This window comes from Orcinus orca, chromosome 11, assembly GCF_937001465.1.
Source record: "Orcinus orca chromosome 11, mOrcOrc1.1, whole genome shotgun sequence".
In the NCBI taxonomy this organism is placed as follows: Eukaryota; Metazoa; Chordata; class Mammalia; order Artiodactyla; family Delphinidae; genus Orcinus; species Orcinus orca.
Window position 1 is genome coordinate 4,874,830 of NC_064569.1, and position 25,832 is coordinate 4,900,661.

The window sequence follows — 25,832 nt, forward strand, 5'->3', positions numbered from 1 at the left end:
TGACAGGTGAGTTCAGAACTCAGATGGGGATCAGCTAGGAGAGGATTCTGCACACCTGTGCTGATCTCACTGTGTTCCCGCCCCGTAACCCACTTCTGCGGATGGGGATGGACTTTTCCTAAGTCTAAGTCACTCACAGGTCAAAGAGAAAGCCCTGGGAGAATTCCTTTGGATGGGAAGGATTTGAAACACTCAGTGATGCGTCCCTACCTCCAGAGGTGACCTTCAAAGTATGGACCCACTGGTACAGCACGGGCCCTGGTACCAGTGAGAACAGATGCCCAGCTGCCCATAGCGATGCCAACCTTAGACAACCCGTATGCTAGAGCGACGGGTATCAAGCCCGGCTGGCTTTGGGATTTCAGAGTTTCTCATTCTCACTCCTAACACGAGAGATGGGACTGGACATTTGGGGAAACTCCTGGTCAGGATCTGGGCACTTTTATAAGCCTTTAGGGAGTTGCAGGAAAGATCTAACCATTCGAAGGCTCTCGACTCTCTTTAGAAGAGTCTCTCCTGCAAGGGAGCTCAAGACCCGGGAAGAAGGGAATGAATGGTTTGGGACCTGTGACTTTCTTCTCCTCTCCAGATTGCGGTCCATCTGTCCACCCAGCCCTCCTACATGCCCACCACGTCTCAGCTGGAGCTGACATGCAGGTCAGGTCCTGAGAGCATCTGTTTCTGAGGTACCCTGTTAAAAAAGACCAGTTACTCAGGACAAGACCTCCTGAAAAACAATCAGCTTTGTCCCCTGCCTCCAAGCAGACCTACACTTGAAATCTTCTCAACAGTCAAGATGGACCAATTTTCTCCCCCTTCTGCTTGACCAAGACCTCAACTCGGTCCAGTTTCTATCCAAGGTTTCACCACTCTCGTCCTGAGCTCTTACTGTCCGTTCCGTCTTCGCCCCCCGTGGTGCAGCCTTTTCTTCCTCCCCCAGCATGCACCTGCCCTGATATGTGCCAGGCGGGGAGACAGCCAGTAGGGCGTCTCTTCCTTGGATTGCCAACCTCTATCCTCAGCTCATCTCAGGTCAATCTATAGATGGCCACCTCTGCAAATAGAGAGGTATGTCGAAGGCGAAGGTATTTGCAGCAGATGAGGGCTTGTCTCACGGGCTGGGGCCCCCGAGAGTCGCAGAGGGTGTCAGCTCATTCTGCAAAGCCACAGACACTGAAAATATCTGTGCTCTGATACGGGTCTCTCTTGTTTCAGGTTTAGGAACGTTCCAATGGTTCAGGAATCTGAAGGCTCCAGGAGGACAACATTTATAGTCGCTTGGGGCACCTCTTCTTTAAATACTCTCCAAGGACAGGAGGCAAGGAGGCATGGTACGGCAAGGAGCTGTTTCAGCTTGGCTGCTCTGTTTCACGGGATTATCACTCCTCTCCTACCGTAGGGGGGTCAGAGGGGGCAAACTCCGGAGGTCACGATGCCCGATTCCGCTGCGCCCAGGCACCAGCGCATGTGGCAGAGGACGCCCGAGAAGGAAGTGAGAGTATCAGATGAGAACTTGGGTGAGTTTCCTGGACGTTGCTGGAAAGGAATTAGCATCTGTAGTCCAAAGCCTCTCTACTTCCTTCGTGGCCTATTTTGTACCCCCTCACCCCTCGCCAAAGAGGTTGCCATTATTAGGATCCCTGTCATCTGAGGTTAAAATAAGACCTGGTTCAAGGTGAGGAAAAATTATGGGCAGGCAGCCTGGCCCCAGCTTGTTCTCGAGCTACGCGCAGCACTGACTTCCAGGCAGAAAGGCTCTCTCTAGAACACTCAGTCTCTCCCGCTGCTTCGAGCAGGTTTCCCTGCCAGAGACGCTGCTCTACCCTTTCCTCCGAGAGGGGGATCCCTTCTCCCCCAGCCTCCCTGACGATGTGTCCCAGTGTCCCCAGAGCCCTCACACGCAGGATGCCCGGAGTACCTGCCCACTCCTGGTCAGCAGCTAAATCTTACTGCCTGTCACCCTGCCCTCCCTGCACTTAGAGGACAGCTGCTGCCCCCACCTCCATGCAACCCGCGCAGTCAGTGGCCTCTGAATGGAAAGGTGATTGGAAAGAGGCAGAATGGGAGCACGTGTCAATCCTGCTGGGTTGACAGGTGACATTCCTGCAGGCAGATTCCTGAAGCGATGACCCCGGGAGGAAGGAGCCTGCTGTTCCGAGATGCCTTGGTTCTGACGATATATACCAAGATGTACAGATATGCACCAGCACACACACACGCTTCCTCCCTGCCTTCTCCTGTGCCCAAGGTCCCACCCCCCAAGTGTCTCTGGACCGTCTTTCCTCAGATGAGGTCAGAGCATGGGATCCATTGCCATTCTAGGATGCCGGCTGCAACCCCTCGCTTGGGTGGGTCACGTGTCATGGGGTCCGGTGGCCAAGGGAACCGACTCAGGTCCCCCCAGGCATAAAAGGAGCCCGAATAGGGGGGCATGGGGGGAGGGGGGGATTGTTCACTTGTGCAAAATTCCAACAGAAAAGACATTGCTTTCCACCTGTGAGCCTTCCTTCAGGGTCCTTATATCCTGGGGAGGAAGTGAGTGACGGTCATGATCGGGGACACCTTGCTGCCCCGCTTCACCCGTCCGTATTTGCTCAGCGCGATGTAGGTGCCTCGGTACAGGTCTGACTCGTAGGCGTTGTAATTGTTGGGCAGGAGGGTCTCTCTGAATTTGCACTCCTCTTGGAAGCTGGGCTGTGAGAGAAATGGACAAACGGAAGAGCATCAGCGATACGTGAGGCCCAGCAGGCACGTCTGCGGTGGGTCCCTCGCTTTCCCATGTCAGACAGCCTCCAGGAGCCCTGGGCCATCCTGGGTGAGCAGAAACATGGAAGCTGAGAACAGGGGAGCCTTAGCTCTCGTGGTCCCCCCTCACCTCCCCTCCTTCACGATGAGGAAGCCCAGGCCCGGGGATGGGGGTGGACAGCCTGTGTCACAAGGGGGCTGGGGGTTCTCCTGACTGCCAGTCCCGGACACTTTCTCCCAAGAACAGGGATGATGGTTTATTCAGAGAAAGGACCAGGGAAGGATAAAAGAAGCTGTTTTCTCAAGTCCACTGCGAGAGGACCTAGTGCGGCAGGATAGAGAGCTGGGGTTTGCCTGGTGGCTCTAGCTGTGTGACCTTGGGGCAGGCGCCTCCCCTCCCAGCCTGATTCCCTTTTCTGCAAACCATATGGTTGCGGAGCGTTTGCGGGGGGCGGGGGCGGCGAGTGGAGGGCGAGATGCATGGCTTCCTAAGTCCTTCCCAGCGCATCTGTTTAATATGGTAACTGTCTCTCCACTTGTGTTCCCTCACCCTGTCTCTCCCAGTTTAAGGGCCAAGTTTGCTGCCCCTTAAAGGGGCCCATTCTCGATTTTGACTTTGAGCCTAGAATGGGGGGCACTGGCCTCAGTTTTTAACACCACACGAACTGGAGCAAACGCGCCACACAACTTGAACCTTGTTTCTTCACTGAACAACACGCCCAGTGCCTCCTGGGCGTCCACAGGTCACCAGGGAAGGGCAGGGACAGAGGTGGCGAGGAGCAGCAACTTTCATGGGGGAAAGAACCTGGTTCCCTCTGTGACCAGCAGTGCCAAGGACACATCAACAAGTTCAGCCCCAATAAATCACCCAAGTCTTCCTTTATTCCTAGAAAAGAGAGCCACTTCCTCCCAAGCCCACCCGGGTCACTGCCCCGGACTGGAGGGGTTTCTGGGCTTCCGATGGGGGTTGCTCCCTGGGAGCCAGGAGGCCTGGGATCTAGTCATTAAAGAAATGTAGAATGAAACCGAAACAGAGCTGAGCATAACACCCGACTCCTTCCTGCCGACTGAGGCCATCGGCTATAAAAAACCCACTCAGTGGCTAAGCGGCTGTGCTAGGGGTATCGCCTGACCTTCTTAAAAGGAATTATACTATGAGCACCTGGCCTTGTCAGCCGTAGGGTGGACGAGAGCCTCTTCCTGTTATGAACGGAGGAGGATGAGCCAGCTCCTCGGGGCTCCGAGTGGACCAGTCCGGCAGCACGGAAAACAGTGCACCATCCCAGGGGACTCCCGGCTCCCTGAGACAAGGACTGTGTCCTGTTGAGCACGTGATGCTGAATGAATGATGGTCTAATTGCAACGGCACAGCCACCCACGGATGCCCCTGCAGGGGTGGCTTCTCTCTGATGCAGCGAGAGCTGGCAAGGGACAGGCGGCGTTGTTTAGGAAACACGTCGGGTAGTACCAGTCGCTGGTCCCTTCTGCCCCAGCTGAATGAACGCATCCCCCCTTTCCCGCTCACGCCCCTGGGTTACTGTGTACAGAGCACCTTCCTGTGACGTTAATTTGCTTGAGATGACCCTGCGAGCTTCCACCAGCCACATCAACTGGCTTCTGAAGACCATGCCAGGAAGCTCTGTTTTCACAAGTTTTCATCTCCCTTGTTATGGGTGCTCAAAAACACTTGTAGAATGAAGAAAGGAATGTCCCAAAGTAGGAAAAAAAAAACTCATCAAAATAGGCAAAGAGCATGTGACGATTCACCTCTTACATAGCTGTGTGAACTTGGCAAATGATTTTACCTCCTAAGCCTTAGCTTCCTCATCTGTAAAATGGGAACAGTGAGAATAATTCCGTCCTAGCCCTGGAGGGAGCATTCATTGAAATAATGCATGGAGAGTCCTTGGTATAATGCCTGGCACACAGTAAAATAAAAAATAATTTGTATTGCCATAGTGATGCTTCTCCAATTGATTCATGAGTTAGTTTAAATTAAAAGCACTAAAAGACTTTGTCTTACCCAGAATCATCATTCCTGTAAAACTTGTTGTGGGTTGCAGGACAATTTACCTTCTAAGTCCTGCATTTATTGCCTGAGTGGCAGTAGGAGGTGAGCCTGGGGGAGGAGGGTACAGAGCTGACTGGGCTCCGGCCCCGCACCCCTGGGGCCTCTCTGGACATGGGGGGGTCGGGGCAGCCACAGGACCTAAGGCTGTCGATGGGCAAAACTCTGGAGAAACAGCACAAGGGAAAAATAAAGTTGGGATCAATGGTAAAAGTTGAGTAGAAGCAATGATACATGGATTAATAGTCTGGTGTGGATCAACTAACAAAATGCAGTCCAGAAGGAAATCCAAACAGGAACATAAAATAAAGGTGGATCTGAAATGAACATAACATACAAGTGGCATTTCCAATCACTGGCGAAACGGGGTGTTGGAAGAACTGGATGCTATCTTTAATAATCATCATCATAATAGTAATAATAATAAGGTTTGATGTATGATTTTATTCCTAACACTAAAATAAATTCCAAAAGGAACAAAGATTTAAATGTTAAAAAGAGAACCTTAAGGGGAGTTCCCTGGTGGCTGAGTGGTTAGGATTCCAGGCTTTCATTGCAGAGGCCCGGGTTCAATCTCTGGTGGGGAGACTGAGACGCCACAAGACGCGTGGGCACAGCAATAATTAAGTAAGTAAGTAAGTAAATAAATAAGGGAGAGAAAGAGAAGAGAACCTTAAAATAAGTCAGAAAGGTCTTTCTAAGTAGGACACAAAAAACTAGAAGGCATTTTAAAAACGAAGATGAATAAATTAGACTTCTGCTTGGAATAGAATAATCACGTTAAACAAAATAAAAATATAAATAGCAAACCGGATTAAAAATATTTACAATGCATTATATTTTGTAATATATTTTGCAATAGATGGAATTTTGCTACTATATCCAGAACCCCGAACTCACTGAAAAATGGACGTTTATGAACAGACAGTTCACAGAAAAGGAAATACAAATAGCATTTAAACATAAGAACATGTGCCTAACAGAGAAACATCAACCATAACTGTGTGATCACATTTTTAATTGTCAGGTTGCAAAAAGAACACTGTTTGACAATGGGCTTTCATTGATGAGGGCAAGGGGACTAGGAATTCTCATTTGTTGTCTGTTGGTGCGTATATTGTTATAACCGCTATAGAGAGAAATTTTACAATATTTATTAGAATAAAATAATAACTACAGCTTTGGATAGGAATTCCACTCCTAGGAATTTATCTTACTGGTTCACTCCCACTCAGGTACAAAAGTCACGTACGGCGGCATCATTTGTAATAGTGGGAGACCAAAAACAACCTAAGTGTCTACCAGGAGGGCAGTGGTTAGCTCGGTGATGGGAGAGCCACCCAATGGAATACTCTCGGCCATAAGAAATAGAACCTCCTTGCGCACGGATTTGAAACGGTCTCCAAGGCATGTTGTTCCGTGAAGAAGCAATCAAATTGTGTGGCTAGTCTGCCCCGGTTCGTGTGGTTTTAAAAACTGAGGCCAGTGTGAGAACATGCACAGGGACATTGGGACTTCCTGGGACGGTAGGTACACAGGGCCTGGCAACAGTGGCTGCTCTGGGGAGGGTCTGGGTGGCTTCAAGACAACAGTGAGAGGGAGACTTCATTTCCGTGGCATATTCTTCTGCACGTTTTCCCCCTTAAACCACGTCCATGTATTACCTCGTCATGTTAGTAGATTATTGAAAATGGGAAGGGAATTCAGGATAGAAGATGGGCCAGAAAATGGAGTGAGAGAACCTTTGCATCAGAGACTGGTCTGTTCTCTCCCCCGGGTCCTGTCCTTCCCCCTGTCCATGCCCTGCTTCTCCCCCCTCTGTTCTAACTGTTTATGACCCTGGAGAGCACCCTGCCCACCAGTTTCCAGGAGACTTCATTTCTGATCTGGATGGTGGTCAAGGGAGAGTTTTCGCGTGTGGTTTGCAAACTCTAGAGAGGAATGCAGATCTTGGGGCGAAGGACCTGGGGGGAGTGGGGGTGGGGGAGGGGGAGGAATTGAGCGATTGGGACCAGAAACTCAGGGCATTTGCCCCGATCCTCTGATCTAGAATGTGTCCAGTTGAAGAATCCAGCCTTTGCTAAGGTCTGAGTCTCCTAAAACACATTTGTTTAAATGTGCAAGACAGTGGTTGCATATACACTGTGCTTTGTTCTCTGATCGTCAGATTTTGATTATTCAACCCCCAACCCCACATTTTCAAAAAGTTTCTGACCTCTGTTTCTTTCCCCTAGCCTACCTCACGTCCCTAGCCTTCCCCCGAATTCTGTGTCCATCTGCAGTGAGAAAGGAGAAATGGGTGAAGTTTGCTATGGAAGCCCCTCTACCTCGCCCTTGCCCGTTCCTCCCCGCACCCCTCTCCACCCCATCCTTGGTGTTCAGGTGGCCACGCGGCTGGGGGCGAGGCCAAGACCATGGCCCTGCTCCCTGCAGCCCGATGCTCCACTGCCCACACGGATGCTCGAGCTGGCATCAGGACCAGCCCCTCGATTCATCTCTCCATTCGTGCCCCTGCGCTGAGTCTCATGGCTCAGGAACGTTGGCTCCTGAGCTCTGCCGAGAAAAGCCAAGCGAACGACATGTTAATAAAAGCAGCTACCGTATATTATGACTTGAACAAATGAAAAGAATTCCCCCAGATCACATTGCCTGGGCCTGCCGGGTCCCAAGCCCCAGCATGACAATGTCTTCAATTCCACATAGGTCTAATCAGACTTATGAGGACCCAAACTCAAAGCATTTAGCTCTCGCAGTGGAGAAGGGCGTTTTGCAGGGGGTACATACAGGGGTGTCTCTCGGCGTGAGTTACCTCTGGCGGAAATGCCCCTTAGAGTTTGCGGTGGACCAGACATCCATCCCATCTTGTCTTTGGTCAGTAGGTCACCCGGACTAATGAAAGTGTCTTTTTATCTTTAAAGTTCTTCCTTCTAGGCCTGCCCTGGGCCACTTGCTCCCGTTACTCCTGGCTGCGTGTGTGCATGGGAGCTGGGGAGGGGTGTGGATGGATAAGGAGGCGGGTGGTGAGAAAAAACCAGAAAACTCCTTGTCCTAAGACCCTTTCCTCCTGCAGTCCCTGACTGCTACTTTTTTGGTCCTTAGCTGAAATGGAGAAATAACATCTCCCGGCTCTGAAGACATCTGTCTGTTCTAATCCCCGTTCCTAACACACAATCGCACGGGCAATTTAGAAGTATCTGAAGATGTCTCCACCAGGCCTATCATGGCTCCTCATTCCTGTATCGCTCTGGGTAGCAGGCGGGCTGCAGACAAAGCTGTTTGTGAGACCGTCTGCAGGGTCCCCCGGGCCCCTCGCTGTAGCACCAGCCCCTCCCTGCTCAGGGGTCCCATCTCCCGGCCCTTCCACATAGTCTAACACCAGGGACCCTTTGCCTCATCCCCTCAGGAATGCGTTCTCCTCTAGGGGAGGGGTGCAGCTAACTGAGCGAGGGAAAGACTTGGTCCTCCCCTCCCCAATTGTAACGTCCTAGGTAACGGTCAACGGCCTCTGTGGATGAAACAAATGCTGTGCTTTGCCAGTTGTCATAGTACTATTGATGAAAAGGATGGAGACACAGTTATAATTAGTAAAACCAAAATCGCTCAGAAGCATAACTGATTCTAAAGCACAGGGATTCTCACAGAACCACTGCCAGGTGGAGACCTTTGATTTTTATCTTTTAAATTTTAAAAAGATCAAGGAGACTGGAACTCACTGATTCCTGCCTCGGTCCACATCAGAGAGAGCAGAGAGAGGTCTGGTCTCAGAGAGGGTCACAGACTTTGCCCGAAGTAAGACAGGAGCTGGAGGGTGGGCGGGCAGGAGCTGGAACCCGGCTCCTAGTCTGCACACCAGGTGCGCTTCTGCTGCCGGCCTACGGGCATCACCTGCTAAACCTGGAAGCAGGTTTGCACACAGCCCTGATTCACCTGAGACCCCGGAGACCCATGGTCACATCTGCAAAGTGAGGATAAAGGCCAGATGCACCTCCCAGGGGTGCTGGGGGATAGTGTGCTCAGAAAGCACCCCCGGGGCGTCTGACAGACAGGAGGTGCTCAGTACAGGGGAGCTACTTACACTGTCGAAACACTGCCACAGGCTCTGCACCCCTCTTTCCAAGGGATGAGACCTGCGGGAGGCACCTAGGTGGGTTTTCCTGGCTCTTATTTTCCTACCTTGCTCCTGCTCCCCCCTCCTTCCCCCCCAGCATGGTTCCCCTCCCCCCAGGAGAAACCCCACTGAGGGGCCATAGCAGCTGAGCCACAGGGAGGGGAGGCAGGTCTTGGGGCTTAAAGGGGAATAGTGTGAATGAAATCATCACCCAGTGGGAGTTTTCCCAGCTCTTTGGATCAGGGGGCATTGGATTTTAGACTGTGATAATGGCCCCTGGGGGGCATAGCAGGGAGTGGATAGGTGGTTCAGAAGCACCTGGTGCCCGGGCTCGGGGCACCAGAGAGGGCAATCTCCGCCTCCAAGAAGGTGCCTTTGGGCCAGATGCTCCCGGGTGTGTGTGTGTGTGGGGGGGGATTGGGGTGTAGACCGTGGGCGGGGCTTCTCCTACGGAAGCCCCCGTTTTCCGGACTCCTCTCCTTTAGTGAGCCCTGCGGACCCCCTTTGAAGTCATCTGCCCAGGAGTGAGGGGTCAGGGGCATCACCGACATCAGGGGTCAGCCCACACTTCAGAGTTGCCCCCTTCCTCGTGCTCCTTGAACGTTCTATCCACCTGCAGCACTCTCGCTGTGAGGTCCCCTGTTCCCAGCCTCCCCGGCTTCTCCTACGGGGACCCCAGGTGTCAAGTGGGAAGTGGAGGCATTGACCTTCTCTTTGCACCCTTTCCCCAGCTCACAGTTCAATTTCTTTCAGGATAAGGAGAAAAAAATACTAAATAGCTTGTTAGTGAAGGTGGCAGAGATAAGGGTTGATGTAATTTGTGCTTCCAAAAGATTCACCTTGCGCAGAACCCCAGAGCCAACAGCCTCCGTTCCTGGCTCTGCAACGAGTGGGATTCCAGGCACTACGCCGGCTGCAGGGAAGGGGCTCTTTGGGGCGACCCGCCGCACAGAGCGGACACTTACTGCACCAGGGCCTCCTTGGTTCCAGCTGCTTCGTCCTCTCCATCACATACGCAGAGAGCAGTGAAAAGGGCGTCTGAGAATCCCAATCTCATGGCTGTTTCATCTCCCAGCAGCCCTCAGCGCTAGTGTAACCCTGGGGCAGGGAGGATTCCTTGCCCTCGGAAAGCCAGGTAGCCTGGTGGTCCCTAGCCTGCCTGCACCTCAGAAATACCTGGGAAACTTAAAAAATAAAAACAAACCGATTTGCAGGTCCCCATTCCAGCCCTACTGACTAAGCATCTCTGAGGAAGGCCCCCAGAGATCTGGACATTTAACAAGTTACCAAGGCGATGTGGATGCAAACGGTCCTCCCACAAGACCCACCTCTAGGAAAGAGGGGTGCAGACCCTATGGCAGTGTTCAGACAATATAAATGACTCCCCTGTATTGAGCACCTCCTGTTTGTCAGGCGCCCTGGGGATGTCTTCTGAGCACACTATCCCCCAGCACCCCCAGAGGTGCATCTGACCTTTATCCTCACTTTGCAGATGGGAGCCTGGCTCTCCCAGGTCTCAGGTGAATCGGGGCTGTGTGCAAACCTGTCTCCGGGCTCGGCAGGTGATGCCTGCAGGCCAGAAGGAGGAGAGCATTTGGCGGTACAGACCAGGACCCTAGTTCCAGCTCCCGCCTGCCTACCCTCCAGCGCTTGTCTCCAGAGGCCCACTGATTCTAATGCATGTCTTGTCTCCACATAACCGAGCCCAAATGGAGAGGTGTCAGCACTGCAGATCACAGGCCGAGGCCACCTGAGCACCCCGTTTGGGTATTTCACAGCCCTGGTCTGTTGGGATAGCCTCCCTGGACCCCAGCACCGATCCCAGACACCCCTGTTCACATTCGGATCCTGTCTGTCCCCACGCAAAGGTAGAACAGCCCTCCAAACCCTCCCCATAAATGGCCACTCTGCTATTCCTTGACCACGGCTCAGAGGTCTTCCTTTCTAACCTTATTTCTGCCGAAAGAACACCCAGTTTCTTTGCCTTCGTAGGGATGCTTTCCCAGCCCATATTTTGCAATATGCCAAATTATGGGCTGAGAGACCCAGGAACGAGGGGGTCAGAGAGGTCAGAGATTTCGGTAAATATGGAAGTTGGTGAGGTTAACCAAAGTGCTAGCATTGACACCCCCCACCCCGCCCCGCCAGGGATGACCTGAGATGGGAGAAGGCAGGGGGTGGGATCTGGGGCCAGCCAAGAGAGTCTTACATCCCCTAGGGGAGGATGCTTCTCCAGCTCTTGGGATCAGAGACCAGAGGACTTAAAACCTTAAAGTAAAATGTCCACGCACTGATGAAGGCGAGGAAAAGAGCTTCGTGTCCTCTCCTTCTGCTGTGCTCCAGGCTGGGGGCCTCGGAGGGTGAGCCGTGGGAACAGCGTGCCCAGGCTGAAAGACAGGCCTGCTTCTCTGGGCCTCTCCTGCTCAGGACCTGACCGTAAGCCTGGACAAACAGCTTGATGCCAGAACGTGGGTTTCCCTCGGACCCAGAAGCCCTCTGAGCTACGGTTTCTGTCTTAAACGACCTCAGCACATTTAAGCCTGCACCTGAGGCAAGGTCAAGGTGAGTCAGGGGCGGTGGGTGGGATCAGGGAAGACATGGTCCAGCGCACAGGCTGACTCACCGTGCAGCTAAGAAGGTATAAGCCCTTCACTCGCACCAGCTCCTTCCACAGCAAACCCCCAACCCATTCTAGATAAACATTCACGCCCCTCTTCAAGATTTTGCATTATTTTCTTCAATTGCGTAATCTTCAGGCCTCATACAGCCTGAAGCTTCCCCTGGCCTGATGAACTCACCGTGGTGTATAATCTTCCTTTACTGTTCATGGCAACGAAGAGGGCACTTTTCACCCCAAAGAGACTCACCACGCCTCGCTCCACTGTGGAAATCTCCAGCAGGCCTGACAAAGAAATGGGAGCTGCATTACCCCAGGCTTGTGCAGATCAGAGCAGGACGCCAACCTAAAGGTGACCCTCCAAGGGCATCTAGGCCCGTCCCCCTGCTTCTAGAAAGTCAGACCCTCCATCACCTCCACCCTTGATCTCACTGTAGGAGATCGGCTGCCAGGCTCGGCCAGTCCTGCTACAAATCCAGCTCTGCAGGGGAAAGTTCTGACGTCAGAGTTAGAGTTCGCAGTGGCCACTTAGGCATCTACCTAAAGTCAGCTTTGAATCTGGGCTTAATCACACCACATCCCTGACGTGGGTAAAGGAAGTGAATTCTGATTAGCTTTGTTAACAATGTATACTCCTCATGTTTCAACATCTAATCTTGCAAACACTGGATCCTGCAGCCCTATCCCCTCCTGGGGAGAGCCCATCTAGGCAGCAACCCATCAACTTGTAGGACAGAGGGGGCAAGTTGAAATTAAAAAAGGATGTGCTTCAGCTGGAAATTTTGCAAACAACTTGCGTTTCCTCTCAGAGAGAAAAGCTAAATAAAAAACAGCATGTGTCTAATTCGGTCCAAGCATCCTCAGCGGTTCTCCCAACCCTTGTTTCATGGCTCCCCCAGGTTGGGGGTTCCCTGTGGTCCTACAAGGCCCTGGCTGGGCCCGTAATGCTGAAGGAATTAGTGCCTCAGGGGCTCTGTGGGGTGATGGCAGAAGACACCAGGATGCTCGGACCTCAGCACACTTACGCCTGCACGAGGCAGGGTCAAAGCGAGTCAGGGGCAGTGGCTAAGCTTATGGGCATCCGTACGAATAACGCTTCCCCCTTCATAACAGGGCTCCAGGCACCAGGGCGAGGCCCCTCCATCCTTTATCCCTGCTTGAGCCCCAGCCCCCAGCTTCCCAACCGGTTGCCACCGGCACTCACTGTAGGGGTTCTCCTCGTGGGTGCCGCTGATCCGGCCGTCGGGGGGCACCTGGAGGTGGAAGCCGATGCCCACGTTGCAGTAGAGCCTCCGCTGCCGCTTGATGCCCACCAAATAGCCGCTTTCCCAGTTCACGCCAGCAACCTCTCCAGCCAGCCCAGCCCGAGACCTGGACAGCAGGGTGCCCCAGCCCCTCGAAGCCAGCAGCGTGCTGTTGGCGCGGGAGCCCGCAGGGGAGGGCACCACCATGCCCACGAGGACGCCGAGGAAGACGAGAGCCCGTAGCGTGCCCTGCAGACGTCCTGCTCCCCGGGACATAGTGATGAGCTGCCTCTGTCCCAGGGCCATCCACCTTGCCTCTCAGGCACGTGGTCGGAATTAATGGCCCTAAAAATACCGCCCTTCTTGTTTTCCTCCCCTCCGCATGGCGGCAGGGGCTTATTTTTGGAAGGCAGTTGAAGGCTGCTGACATGAAACGAAAGCCTGCTCTGGGCACTCGGGTCTGGAGCAGAGGGACCCGGGCTGAGCCGCGGCCGGTACGGACCATGGCTTGGGGACGCGGTCTAGCTGGCCCGCTCACTCCGACCCGAGTTGGTTCTGCTTGATTTGACCTATCTTTATAGTTCAGCAGCCTGGCCCGCCCCGCCGCCCTTCATCACCCTGACGTCAGCTGGCCTGGCTCACTCATCCAGGGCTGTAACACTAACCTGCTGCTGGGCCTGGCGGCCTCCCCAGACCCCCGGCACCCAGGGATGCTGGGAGCCACTGTCATTCCAACTATGAAGCAGGAATGAAGTGAGCAGCGAGCATCCCTGAGGGGAGGGAGGAGTTGGCCAGGGGCCCCGGGGAAGAGGGAGGCCAGAGGCCACCCAAGACCCAAATTGGGCAGAAGTTCTTGGCCTGGCAGCGCTGGCTTCCTCATTTAGAGGGCAAAGGGTAAAGACAGGGGTGGGGCAGTCTTGGTGGCAGGCAATGACCGGGGCACACGCATTACCCTATTCATGGAAAGAGCTCATGGTTGAGGGCCACAGAGCCTGGGGGGATGCTGAAAGGCTGAACCCCTTTAGCAAGAGAGGACAGAGATGGGGGTGCGGTATCCAAGGGTCCTGAGGATCGTGGAGGGAGGCAAGGCTAGGGGCGGTCTAGTGCTCTCCGTCCCAGGCATGGAATTCACCCAGCCAACAGGGTGGGAGTTGCATCTGGCCCTTGCCATGGCCACTGGCCATTTTCCTATCTGGGCTCACCCTTGGCATCTGACTGACGTCATTCATTCCCATTTTACAGATGAGGAAGCTGAGGTGGGGAGAGCTTAAGTGACTGAGCTTAGGTGCTGGGTAACCATAGCTGGTAAGTGGCAAAGCCAGAACGTATAAAGCCGGCCTGAGCCCAAAGCCTGTGCTTTGAACCTCCGCGCGATGGCCTGATGTAGAAGTTCGATTTGCACGGAGTCCGCTGAGCTCATTACATGCCAAGGGTCCTCACGGCATTATTTCAACAGCACAGGCTGCTTCGCCCAGCGCCCGTGCTGGAGGCTGTGGGCAGCCTGGGGAAGGCACACTGCTCAGGGCCTGCCCTGAGACCTCGCTCCCTCCGCTCTGATTCCAAGCTCCTGCCCTGGCCTGGGTCCCGGCCTCCAGTCTGTGGAGTCTACCTGCCTTCTGCCCCTCTGCCTGGTCCATTGGATTGATGTCTTGCTTAGGATTTCCACCAAGCCTGGCATGTCAGTTTTGCCCAGATCCCTTGAAGCCCAGGGGATTTCTCTCATTACCTGCAGCTGCTAAAATGTGGGGAGTTGGGGAGGGAATATACGAACCTCTGCTTAGCATAGCCCTCACCATTGGGCCCCTAGCTTCCCTACCACCTTTCCCCTCCCTGTCACCTGCATTACCTCACACCCAGCTTTATCATCACCAGCACCATCTTTCCCACAACAAGGAAAGACTGGCACCCTATGGGCATAGGTAGGCCTTCGTTAGAAAACTAGTAAAAAAAAAAAAAACATAATTAATAAGAAAGCATCTCTCTGCAAAGTAGGGGGGTCTTGAATAATCCAAAGGCAAACTGTCAAAAAAAGAACCGTCATGTTGGATTTCCAGCTAGATTTCATACATTTACATTCTCTTGCATGCAAGAGCAGCGGAGACACTCCCTTACCCGTGTTCACTTTGGGATCTTGTGTTCATGATGCTGGTGTTCTGACTTAAGGAAGAGGCAGCCTGGCAGCCTGTTGGATGGTAAGAAGTTAGTCTGAAATGAACACTTGCCTTGAATGATTGGAGAGGTGCTCATCAGCAGGGGGTCAGAATCTCTGCGGATTTCTTCTTGGAACCCACCCACTGTGGGACCACTTTGGAGGAGAGATTAAACCATGACAAGGTCCGTGTCAAATATCAACAAAAATAGTGACTCTCTTTAGATTCATTTAGATTCTTCAGGCAGAGATCGTGGTTGTCATCTTATAAAACAAAGGGCTTCAGAATGGGGGACGCCTGGCTCTGAATCCCAACTCCATCACTTGTTAGCTGTGTGACCTTGGAAAAATTTTGAACCTCTCTGAGCCTCGTTTGTTCATCTGCAAAATGAGACCATTACTACATAGGGTTATTATATATCAGCAACAATACATGCAAGGGGCCAATGCAGAGCACAATACAGTCTTTTCTCAGAAACACATTGAAAATCACTCACCCAGTTAAAGGAGGACAAGCCCAAAGTGAGAAGGACCATCTCTCATCTCAAGGATGGGAGAGACACGTGGCCTTCCTGTTCCTAAATGCTGGCCAGCCAAGCATATACTATGATGGCTGCCAACATATGCAGAAGCAGGCAGCTCGGATTCCTAAAATATTCTGAAAACCAGTAATAGCCTTGGTATTGTCCCCTGTTAAATATAAAACTTAAGTAATTCATTCTATTAAAAAGCCTGGGTCTTATTTTTATCAGGTGATGTGATGAGGCCCTGTTCTAAATGCGCCTCCTGGGTCTGTCTCCATAGCAACTCCACTGTGCTCATATATCCATAGATTTTTCCTGAAGACTAATTAAGTTGACAACTGCTAGAGCTTCTTGGTTTACCAGATTTGCACCTGACCCTTCTCCCGGGGCTTAGGGACCCCTATGGATGTGAAGTGATAGAGAAAAGAGTAACAGGTGGAGGAGGCCTCTCTGTGGACCCCTCTTTCAAATAGTTGTCCAGCAGCCTTTGGGGCTGTCAATCACTCTCTCTGGATGAGCTGAGAGTCGGTGGAGGTGAGCAGGGAAAAATGCTAATGTCCGTCTCCTTCCACAACAGGTCCTTGTCCCCAAGTGGGGTACCACGCGGTAGACATTGGTCAAGTTTGACCTGCCCAGCCGAACGGCTTCTGTCACAACCAGGCAGGATGCCTTCTACGCCTGCTGGTTATTACATAAAGAACTTCAAACACCTCAGGAGTGACCATAGGGAAAGCACAGAAACTTGTGAAAAGTACTGCTTATTTGTACTTTTTACATTTAATTTAGAAAAAGTAACATTTACCTTTTTCTTTCTTTCTTTTTTATTTTATTATTATTTTTTGGCCGCACCACACGGCATGCAGGATCTTAGTTCCCCAACCAGGGATCGAACCCGTGCCCCCTGCAGTGGAAGCGTGGAGTCTTAACCACTGGACCGCCAGGGAAGTCCCAACATTTGCCTTTTTGGAATTACAGAAAGTAATTTGGAAATTACAGAAAATTATCAGGTAGACAATAAAATAGCTGTGTTTAGCGTCTTCCTGTCTTTTACCTCGGTCTTTCAGAGCTGCCTGGGCAATGGGGCTGCCGCCTCACTTGCTCTCTCCCACTCTCTCGCTCAGACACCCATGCACCCACACCTGGTGTTCAGAGGTAGCGTTTGATCAGGGGTCTTGATGGGTCTGAGATGGCCACGGGCAGAGGGGAGAGACTAGGAAGAACCCTGTCCAAAGCTGACATTTAGGGCCCGTGACACTTGCTACAAGTGGGAAGATTCAAGAGAAAACGTTTCCAGAACAAAGGTCCCCAGGTTGCACTTCTGTGGGAGGGGTCAGGTCTTACCTTGCTAGCTGGTCCCTACTTTTCACTTTCCTAATGGAACTCAGCTCTCCCCAGGTCTCACCCACGTAAGTGGGACCCCATTAGAAGTCTAATCCAAGTTTCCCTGGTTCTGACCTCTACCAGCTTAGGTGGAGCTTCACCCCACTATAAGTGGCCCCAAATTATTTCTAGAAGTCCAGAGCACGCCTCATGCATGTGGGTGAGCACTGCCTGGGACCACCACAGGGCATCTGCCAGGACCCGCATCCACCAGCCTTCCACCTCCTGCTGGGCCGCTGATGGGTATTTCTTTTCCTTCCAAAGCTGAGGACCCCAAGCCCTCAGGGAGCCAGTGCTGCTTTATGTTCTGTTTCAAAACCAGGACGAGTATCTCTGTCCCTTCCTATAGTGATGCTTGTTAGAGGAATGTCTGACCAGAGCTACGTGTGCCCTGGGGATTTCCTCTTTGGGATTTTATATTCAGACTCCTTGCCTGCAGAGGACCAATCTTCGTTATGGGCCAAGCCCATAGGATGGGTTCCCTTTTGCTCCAGGATGGGTTCTTTCTCAGGGGGCCCCTCAAAGCTCAGGCAAATAGACTTCTGCTGGGGCTAGCCCACCCGTGGTCTCGATGCCTAAGTTCAGACTAGAGACCTTGCTCCTCTCCCAGCCGTCCTCTGCTGGGGAGGGGTGAGGCTGGATGCACAGCTTTGTGGCCTGGCTGTCCAAGGATTTGCAGAGTCTGCTGGGAGGGGCCATGTCATCCTCTCCACCCCAGAAATCACCACCGTGGGTTCAAGTGCTTCCTGATCGACCCCCTTCAGTCTGAAACCCATCCTACTGTGTCTCCCAGTCTCCCCCTCTCTCTCGTTCTTCTCTCTGGGTCTCACCCGCTCTCTCTCCCCCCGCCCTCTCCCCTCTCCCCCTGACTATTCTCCAGCCTCATATACAAGCCTAGAGCGTGAGCCAACTGCCAAGGAGGCAGCACCTCAGGGTGGGTTGACCACCAGGGCCAAACACCTCAGCTGAATTTGCAAAGGGGAAGAGGAGTCACATAACTTTCTGGAACCCGGGAACGTAAGGGATCTTGGCTTGGCTCAGAGTTTTGAGGTTTCTCAGATTTGCTTTTCATGATCATCATCGAATAATACCTGCTGCGGGCTGAGGCAGGAGCGCACCCTGCCAGCCACCGTACAGAGTTATGTAAAAGACTCAGCCCTCGGTGGCAGGCTCCCCAGTGCGGCAGGACAGGCCCTGCACGTCCTGACCTCTGCCGGCCTCTCTTGCTCCATCCCCTGCCTCTCCCTCTTTGGGAACTTTTGCTGGAATGGCCAGTGGCTCTTGGGCACGCTTTGTGCTGCTTCTGCTTCCGTGTCTTTGCTCAAGCTGTCCTCTCTTTGCCTGGCAAATTGCTTCCCATCTTTAAAGACTCAGCTGAAATGTCACCTCCGGAAGCAATCCCTGACAACTTTCCACCTGTCCCTAAGCTGGACTTGGTACCTCTGTCTCCCCTCCCCCCCTCCCCCCTTCACTAATGTTTTGCATGTTTCTCTATCACTACCTCTACCGGCTTATACCGTAATAATCTGATTAGGTAATCGTTCTGATAGTGAAGTCTTGGAGGCAGCAATGGAGCCTCATTCGTCTCTGTATGTTCAGAACCTAGCACAGTACCTGCCACATAATAAGGTTCATGAAATATTTGAATAAATGGTATTGAATTAAAGGCTTTGAATCTGTGGATTTCACTAGATGAGTGATTCTCAAACAAGTTCCAAGCCCTCTGTGGAGGTGTGATCAGAATTTTGGTGGGGCATATTCATTTGAAAAACCACTTTTGATATTACGATTTGCCTTCTGTCATAAAAAAAACAGTTACACTGGTGACATCGGCTTCCACTGTGATGGAGAAACTTGTACTGGCCTTGTGCTCCCATAAGCGAAAGTTGGAAAAATAGATGAAACAAATTTTTAGATACTGGTGACAGGCAGCCCAGGACCGTGACCCCTGAAAGGAAGGAAACAAACGAGATGGACCCTAGGGTCACCTTTTCTTTCTGCATGGAGGTACCTTCTGGGTCACAGAGCAGGAAAGAACCTAAGCAAAGCCTACAGGCCCCTGAGTTGAGGATACAGAGACCAGAGTGTGGGGAGGATGAGGCAGGCAGCATTTGCAGGATCACGTACCAAAGAAGAGACAGTGTGTAGAGAAAGAGCTCCAGGGATCGGTATGCATCCTCCCTTAAGTCTACTGCTGGATACTAAGGCACACAAGTATAGGGTGAAACTCCATGAAACCAGGAAAAGCCCTGCCAGACAGCTGTAAGCGGAATGACTTCCAACACTCACACTGGGCTGTGTGTGTTCAGACCAGTCAGAGTGGAGAGCACTAGATTTTCTCAGTAGAGAGCACAGAAGAGCCACACCTTAGCAGTGGAGGTAAATGGGATCTGGGGTAAGACTCTGGACTCTCCCCAACATTGTCAAGACTTCTACTCGGGCCAAGAGGCAATAACAGGAGCTGGATTTAACCTCCTGATCCAAGCAACTAAAAAACTGGAAAAGATGAGTCCAACAACACTTTTCCAGATAGTAGACATCAGGCAAGAAAAAACAGTGATTCCTGAGAACTAAGAAGTTGGCAAGGTGAATCCTACACTTGCCCCACTTACTATCTTAAGAGAGTTTTCAGGCATGGCACAGGGAGGAGAAACCTAGGTGGAGCCTGGTAGACACCGTGAATTGAGGAGGGGAAGCTGACTGAGGGGACCAAGGCAAAGAGAGTTTTCAGGGCAGAATTCCAGAGAAGAGAGAATGCATGGAGAACTCAGAGACATGCAGAGGACAGCCCCCTTGAGGGATCAGCAGAGTTCTGATTAGTGCATGTAGAAGCCACCCAAGGCTGGGGAAAGACTCCCCGCAAAGAATTAGACAGCACGGTAGCTGGAGTTCACATAGGACTGGAGACAGCTCCTGTTCCCACCAGACAGAGGGAAATATACAATAATTCACAGGACATTGGTTTGAGTACTCACAAGGGTCTCACCTTAATAGTGGGAGATGGTTATCCTCAGACCAAATGCTGCTCTAATACCGAACAAATATTAAAAGAAAAATCCCAAAGGATCAATCTGTTTCCAAGTAACTTAAATTCACTCCCGGAAAAACTCAAGAATATTTATAAAAATACAAGACTATCCGGACCCCAACAGGACAAAGTTCAAATGTCTGGCGTACAATAAAAAATTACCAGTCATACAAAGAAGCAGGACAGTATGAGAGTCATAATAAGGAGAAAAAATTTAAAAGTAGAAACTAACACAGAACTGACACAGATGCTAGCATTATCAGATAAGCACACTGAAATAGCTATTATAATTCTATTTTATAATAGTTATTATAATTCCAAATGCTAAAGGAAAAAATAAACAATGTTAAGTAGAGACACAGACGATATAAAAAAGACCCAAACTGAACTTCTAGAGATGAAAACCACAATGCCTAAGATGAAAACTGCACTGGATGGGATCAATGACAGATTAGACATTGCAGAAGAAAAGGTTAGTAAAATCAAAGCCATAATAATAGAAACTATGCAAAATGAATCATAGAGAGAAAAGATAATTTTTAAACTGTACAGAACATCATTCAGGCACCCTAATATATGTGGAGTTGGAGCCTCTGATGAATGGGAAGGGACAAAAATTATTTGAGGAAATAATGGCTGAGATTTTTCTGAATGTGAGGGAAACTATAAAGTCCCAGTTTCAAGATGCTCAATAAACCCCAAGCACAAGAAATATAAAGAAAACTATCAGGCAATCGTAATCAAATTACTGAAAACCAGTGACAAACCGAAAATCTTAAAAGCAGCCAAAGAAAAAACACATATTATATACAGGAAACAAAGGGAAGGATGACAGCAGTTTTTCTTTTCCCCCCATAGGAAATATGACAAATGAGAAGACAGTGGACCAACATCTTTAAAATACTTTAAACACTGTCAATCTAGAACTCTATAGTCAGCAAAACATCTTTTTTTTAAAAAAAGGAAAAATAATATCATTTTCAGCTAACAAAAGCTGAAAGAACTTATAACTAGCAGACCCACACTGCAAGAAATGTTAAAGGAAGTCCTTCTGGGAGAAGAAAAATGGTACTAGGTGAAAGTATGGGTCTACATAAAGGAATGAAGAGCGCCAGCATGGTAAATATGTTGGCAAAAACACAAGATTTTTAAATTTGTTATTTAAATCTCTTTAAAAGATAGTTGATGGATTATTGTTATTATTTGTGTTTAATCCATCAACTATCTTTATCTTTGAATTTATAATATATGTAGAATGTACATTGCATAAAATGTATGGCAACTATAGTAGAAAGTCCAGGAGGAGAGAAATGCAATAAGGTTCTTATGCTGTATGTGACGTAGGATAATATCACTTGAAGGTAGGGTGTAAGTCAAAAATGTACCCTATACACCCTAAAAAAAATAACAAAGAGTTACAGCTAATAAGCTAACAAATGAGTTAAAATGGAATCCTAAAAAATACTCAGTTAACTCAAAAGAAGGCAGAAGAAAAAAATGAAAGAGCAAAGAAAACAAATAGCAATATGTTAGATTTAAACCTAACTGTATCAATAATCACATTAAATGCAAAAAGTTTAAGTATGTCAATTAGTAGGTAGAGATTGTCACATTGGATAAAAAAAGCATGACTCAAAGGATGCTGCCTAGGAAAAACCCACTATAAATATACAAATTCATTAAAAATAAATCAAAATAAAGCTGGAATGTCTATGTTAATGTCAGTCATAGTAGATTTCATGTCAAAAAATAGCATAAAAAATAAAGAAGATCATTTCATAATGGAGAAAAGGCAATTGATTAAGAGGACATAAGAGCCATAAATTATTATGCACCTGACATTAGAATTTCAGGAAACATGAAGCAAAAACTGATTTAACTACAGTGAGAAATAGACAAATCCACAATTACATGCAAATATTTCAATACTGTCTTGCAACAATTCACAGAACAAGGGGACTGAAAATAAGTAAGGATGGAGAAGACGTGAACAGCCCTATCAGCCAACCTGACCTAGTTGGCATTTATAAAACTCTCCATCCCAAAACAGCAGAATACTGTTATTTTCAAGGGCACATAGTACATTTATCAAGATAGATTAGGGTATGGGCCAGAAAACAAGTGATGGTAGGATCCAAGTCATATAAAGTATGTCCTCTGACAACAATGAAATTAGAAATCAGTAACAGAAAATATCTGGAAAATCCCCAAATGTTTTAAAAATGAAATAACACAATTCTAAACAATCCATGGGTAAAAGAAGAAATCTAAAGGGAAATTTAAAAGTGTTTTGAACTGAATGAAAATGGTAATACAACTTGCCAAAATGTGTGGCATTCCATTAAAATAGTATTTAGAGGAAAATTTATAGCACTAAGTGCCTATATTAGAAAAGAAGAAAGATCTCAAATCAATGACCTCAGCTTTTGAGTTCTCAGAACAAGCAAGGATAAATTGGAACTTCCTCAGCTTGATAAAGGGTATCTATGAAAACCTGTGCTAACCTTATACTTAATGGTGAAAGACTGAATGCTTTCACCCTAATATCAGGAACAAGGCAAACATGTTTTCTCTCTCACTTCCATTCAATATTGCCGTTGGAGGGGCTTCCCTGGTGGCGCAGTGGTTGAGAGTCCGCCTGCCAATGCAGGGGACACGGGTTCGTGCCCCGGTCCGGGAAGATCCCACATGCCGCGGAGCGGCTGGGCCCGTGAGCCATGGCCGCTGAGCCTGCGCGTCCGGAGCCTGTGCTCCGCAACGGGAGAGGCCACAACAGTGAGAGGCCCGCGTACTGCAAAAAAAAAAAAAAAAAAAAAAAATTGCCGTTGGAGGTTCTAACCAGTGCAACCTGGCAAGAAAAAGTAAAAGGTGCTGAGATTGAAAAGGAGCTACTAAAACTGTATTTGCCGATGACATTATGTCATTATGTTGTAGGTAGAAAATCTAAAGAAGTTAAAAAAAAACACACAAAACAGTATTAAAACTAATAAGCGAGTTCCATAAGTTTATGTATTAAAATCAATTGTATTTCTATGTACTAACAATGAACAGCCTGCAAATGAAACTAAGAAAATAATTCCATTCACAACAACACCACCAAAAAGAATACAGTACTGAGGAATAAATTTAACAAATGACATTCAAGACTTGTACACTGAAAAGACAAAACACTGCTGGAAGAAATTAAAGAGCTAATAAATGGGTAGACATTCCACGACCATGGATCGTAACACTCAGTGTTATTAAAATGGCAATTCTTCCCTAAGTGATAGATTCAGTGTAATCGCTATAAAATTTCAACTGTTTTTTTTTCAGAAATGGACAATGTAATTTTAAAATTTATATTAAAATGCAAAAACCCCTACTAGCCAAAGGAAAACCTTTTTGAGACAGAACAAAATGGGAGAAGTTCTTGATTTTAAAACTTACCATCTTGATTGCAAGATTCGATTTCTAGTAAGTTTTTTTTAAATAAATCTTTTTCATAAGGATAGAAACATAGATCAATAGAACAGAACTGAGAGTCCAGAAATAAACTTGTACATTTGTGGTCAGTTGATTTTAGACACAGTGGCCAAGGAAATTCAGTGGCTGGAGTGGGTCGGGGTGGGGGGAGCGGGTAATCTTTTCAACAATGGTTCTGAGACAGTTGGATGTCCATATGTAAGAACATGAATTCTTCTAGAACAACATCACATCATACGCAAAAGTTAACTTTAAAAATCTGATAAATTTGACTTCTTCAAAATTAAATGTGTTTGTGCTTCATTTTACTTTCATTAAGAAAGTAAAAGAAACAGATGTAAACTATTATATATAGGATGGATAAACAACAAGGTCCTACTGTATAAAAAAAAAAAAGTAAAAGGAGCCTCAGACTTGGAAAAACATTTGCAAATCATATATCTGATAAAGAACTTATATCCAGAATATATAAAGCCCTCTTACAACCAATTACAAGAAGATAAATAACCCAATTAAAAATAGGCGAGAGATTTTAGTAGATGTTACCAAAGAATATATATGAATAGCCAAAAAGCAAATGAAAAGATGCTCAAGGTCATTAGTTGTCAGAGAAATGCAATTTAAAACTACAAGATAATCCTTCACACCCTCCAGGATGACTTTAGCAAACAAAACAAAACAGATAATAACAAGAGTTTGTGAGAGTCTGGTAAAACATGGAACCCTCAACACTGTTGGTGGGAATGTAAAATGATGCAGCCTTGAATAATAGTTTGGCAGATCCTCAAAAAGTTAAACATAAAGTGAAATTAAAATATATGTCCACAGAAAGACTTGTATATGAGTGCTCGTAGCAGTATCATTCACAGTTATCCCAAAGTGGAAACCTTCAAATGTCCATCAACTGGTGAAGGCAGAAACAAAACATGAATACCATTTGGCAATAAACTGTTACAAAGTACCAAAACATGCTACAAAATAAAAGAACCTTGAAAATACTATCCTAAATGAAAGAAGCCAGAAAAAAAAAATCACATATTATATGACTCTATTTACCTGAGATGTCCCTAAAAGGCAAATCTATAAACACAGAAGAAGACTAGTGGTTGCCTGGGGTTGGGGGTTGGAAAGGGGAGTTATAGCAAATGTACATGAGGGATCTTTTAGGGATGATGGAAACATTCTAAAATTGAATTGTGGTGTTGGTTGTACAACTCTATAAAGTACTTAAACTCTGGATTTTACCCTTACAATGAATAAATTTTATGGTATGCAAATTATACCTCAATAAACCTGTTAAAAAGAAAAGAGGGCTTCTCGCAGAAGCTGATGAATTGCCTCTAAAACTTATAAGACATGTAAAAGTCCTAGAATAGCTAAATTGTTTTTTTGAAAGAGAACAACAAAGTTGGAAAACTTACACCAGCTGATTTCAAGACTTCTTTAAAGCTACAGAAATCAAGAGGGTGTGGTATTGGCTTGAGACAGACACATGATCAATGGAACTGAATACAGCCCAGAAATAGATTCACACATGTAAAAACAACTGATTTCCTCAGAGATGCCAAGGTAATTCAAGAAATGGTGCCAGAACAATCCACAAACGTGGTAGGCCGCATAATATTCCCCACCCCCAAAGATGTCCATGTTCTAATCCCCGGAACCTGAGTATATGTTACTTTACATGGCAAAAGAGATAGTGCATATGTGATTAAATTAAAGACCTTAATATTATTGATATTATTGTTTATTTCACTGTTATGATAAATCACCTGACTGAATGAAAGATTTGGGGAGGTGGGAAGATTATCCAAGATTATCCAGGTGGGCCTGATGTAATTACAAGGGTCCGTAAACATAGAAGAGAGAGGCAGAACAAGAGTCAGAGGATGATGTGATTACAGAAAAAAGATACAGAGCAATGCAACATCACTGGATTTGAAGATGAAGAGAATAGGCCATGAACCAAGCAACGTGGGTGGCTCCTAGAAGCCAGAAAGGCAAGAAAATAGATTGTCCTTCATCTCCTCCAGAAAAGAGCGCAGGTCTGCGGACGTCTTGACCTTAGCCCAGTGAGACCTGTGTTGGACTTCTAAACTAGAGAACTGTGATAGAGTAAGTCTGTGTTGTTTTGAGTTACTAAATATATCGTAATTTGTTATCGCAGCTACTTTGATCCATACCTCATATCGTATATAAAAACTACCTCAATGTAAAACTAATACCGTGAAACTTCCAAAAGAAAACATATGAGAAAACACTTATGACCTTGCTTAGGAAATGACTTCTAGGTGTAACACCAGAAGTAGGATCCATACGAGAAAAGACTTTCAAATTGGACTTCATCTAAATTAAAAACTTCTGCTCTTCAAAAACAATGTTGAGAAAGTGAAAACCAAGCCACAGCATAAGAGAAATAAAGGACTCTGACAGCTCAATAATAAAGTAAATAACCTGACCGAATGAAAGAGTTGAACAGAACCTTCATGAAAAATACACAAATG

General features: G+C 48.1%; 1 protein-coding gene across 1 annotated transcript; it reads right to left on the reverse strand.

Moving 5' to 3' along the window:
• Positions 1-791: 791 nt before the first annotated feature.
• On the reverse strand, positions 792-17,704 carry FGF6 (fibroblast growth factor 6). Its single transcript, XM_004279016.3, has 3 exons — positions 12,743-17,704; positions 11,720-11,823; positions 792-2,694 (listed from the first exon to the last, which is right to left on the reverse strand). Exons 1-3 carry the CDS (start codon positions 13,086-13,088, stop codon positions 2,518-2,520), a joined length of 627 nt encoding a protein of 208 aa, XP_004279064.1. The 5' UTR covers positions 13,089-17,704; the 3' UTR covers positions 792-2,517.
• Positions 17,705-25,832: the final 8,128 nt, after the last annotated feature.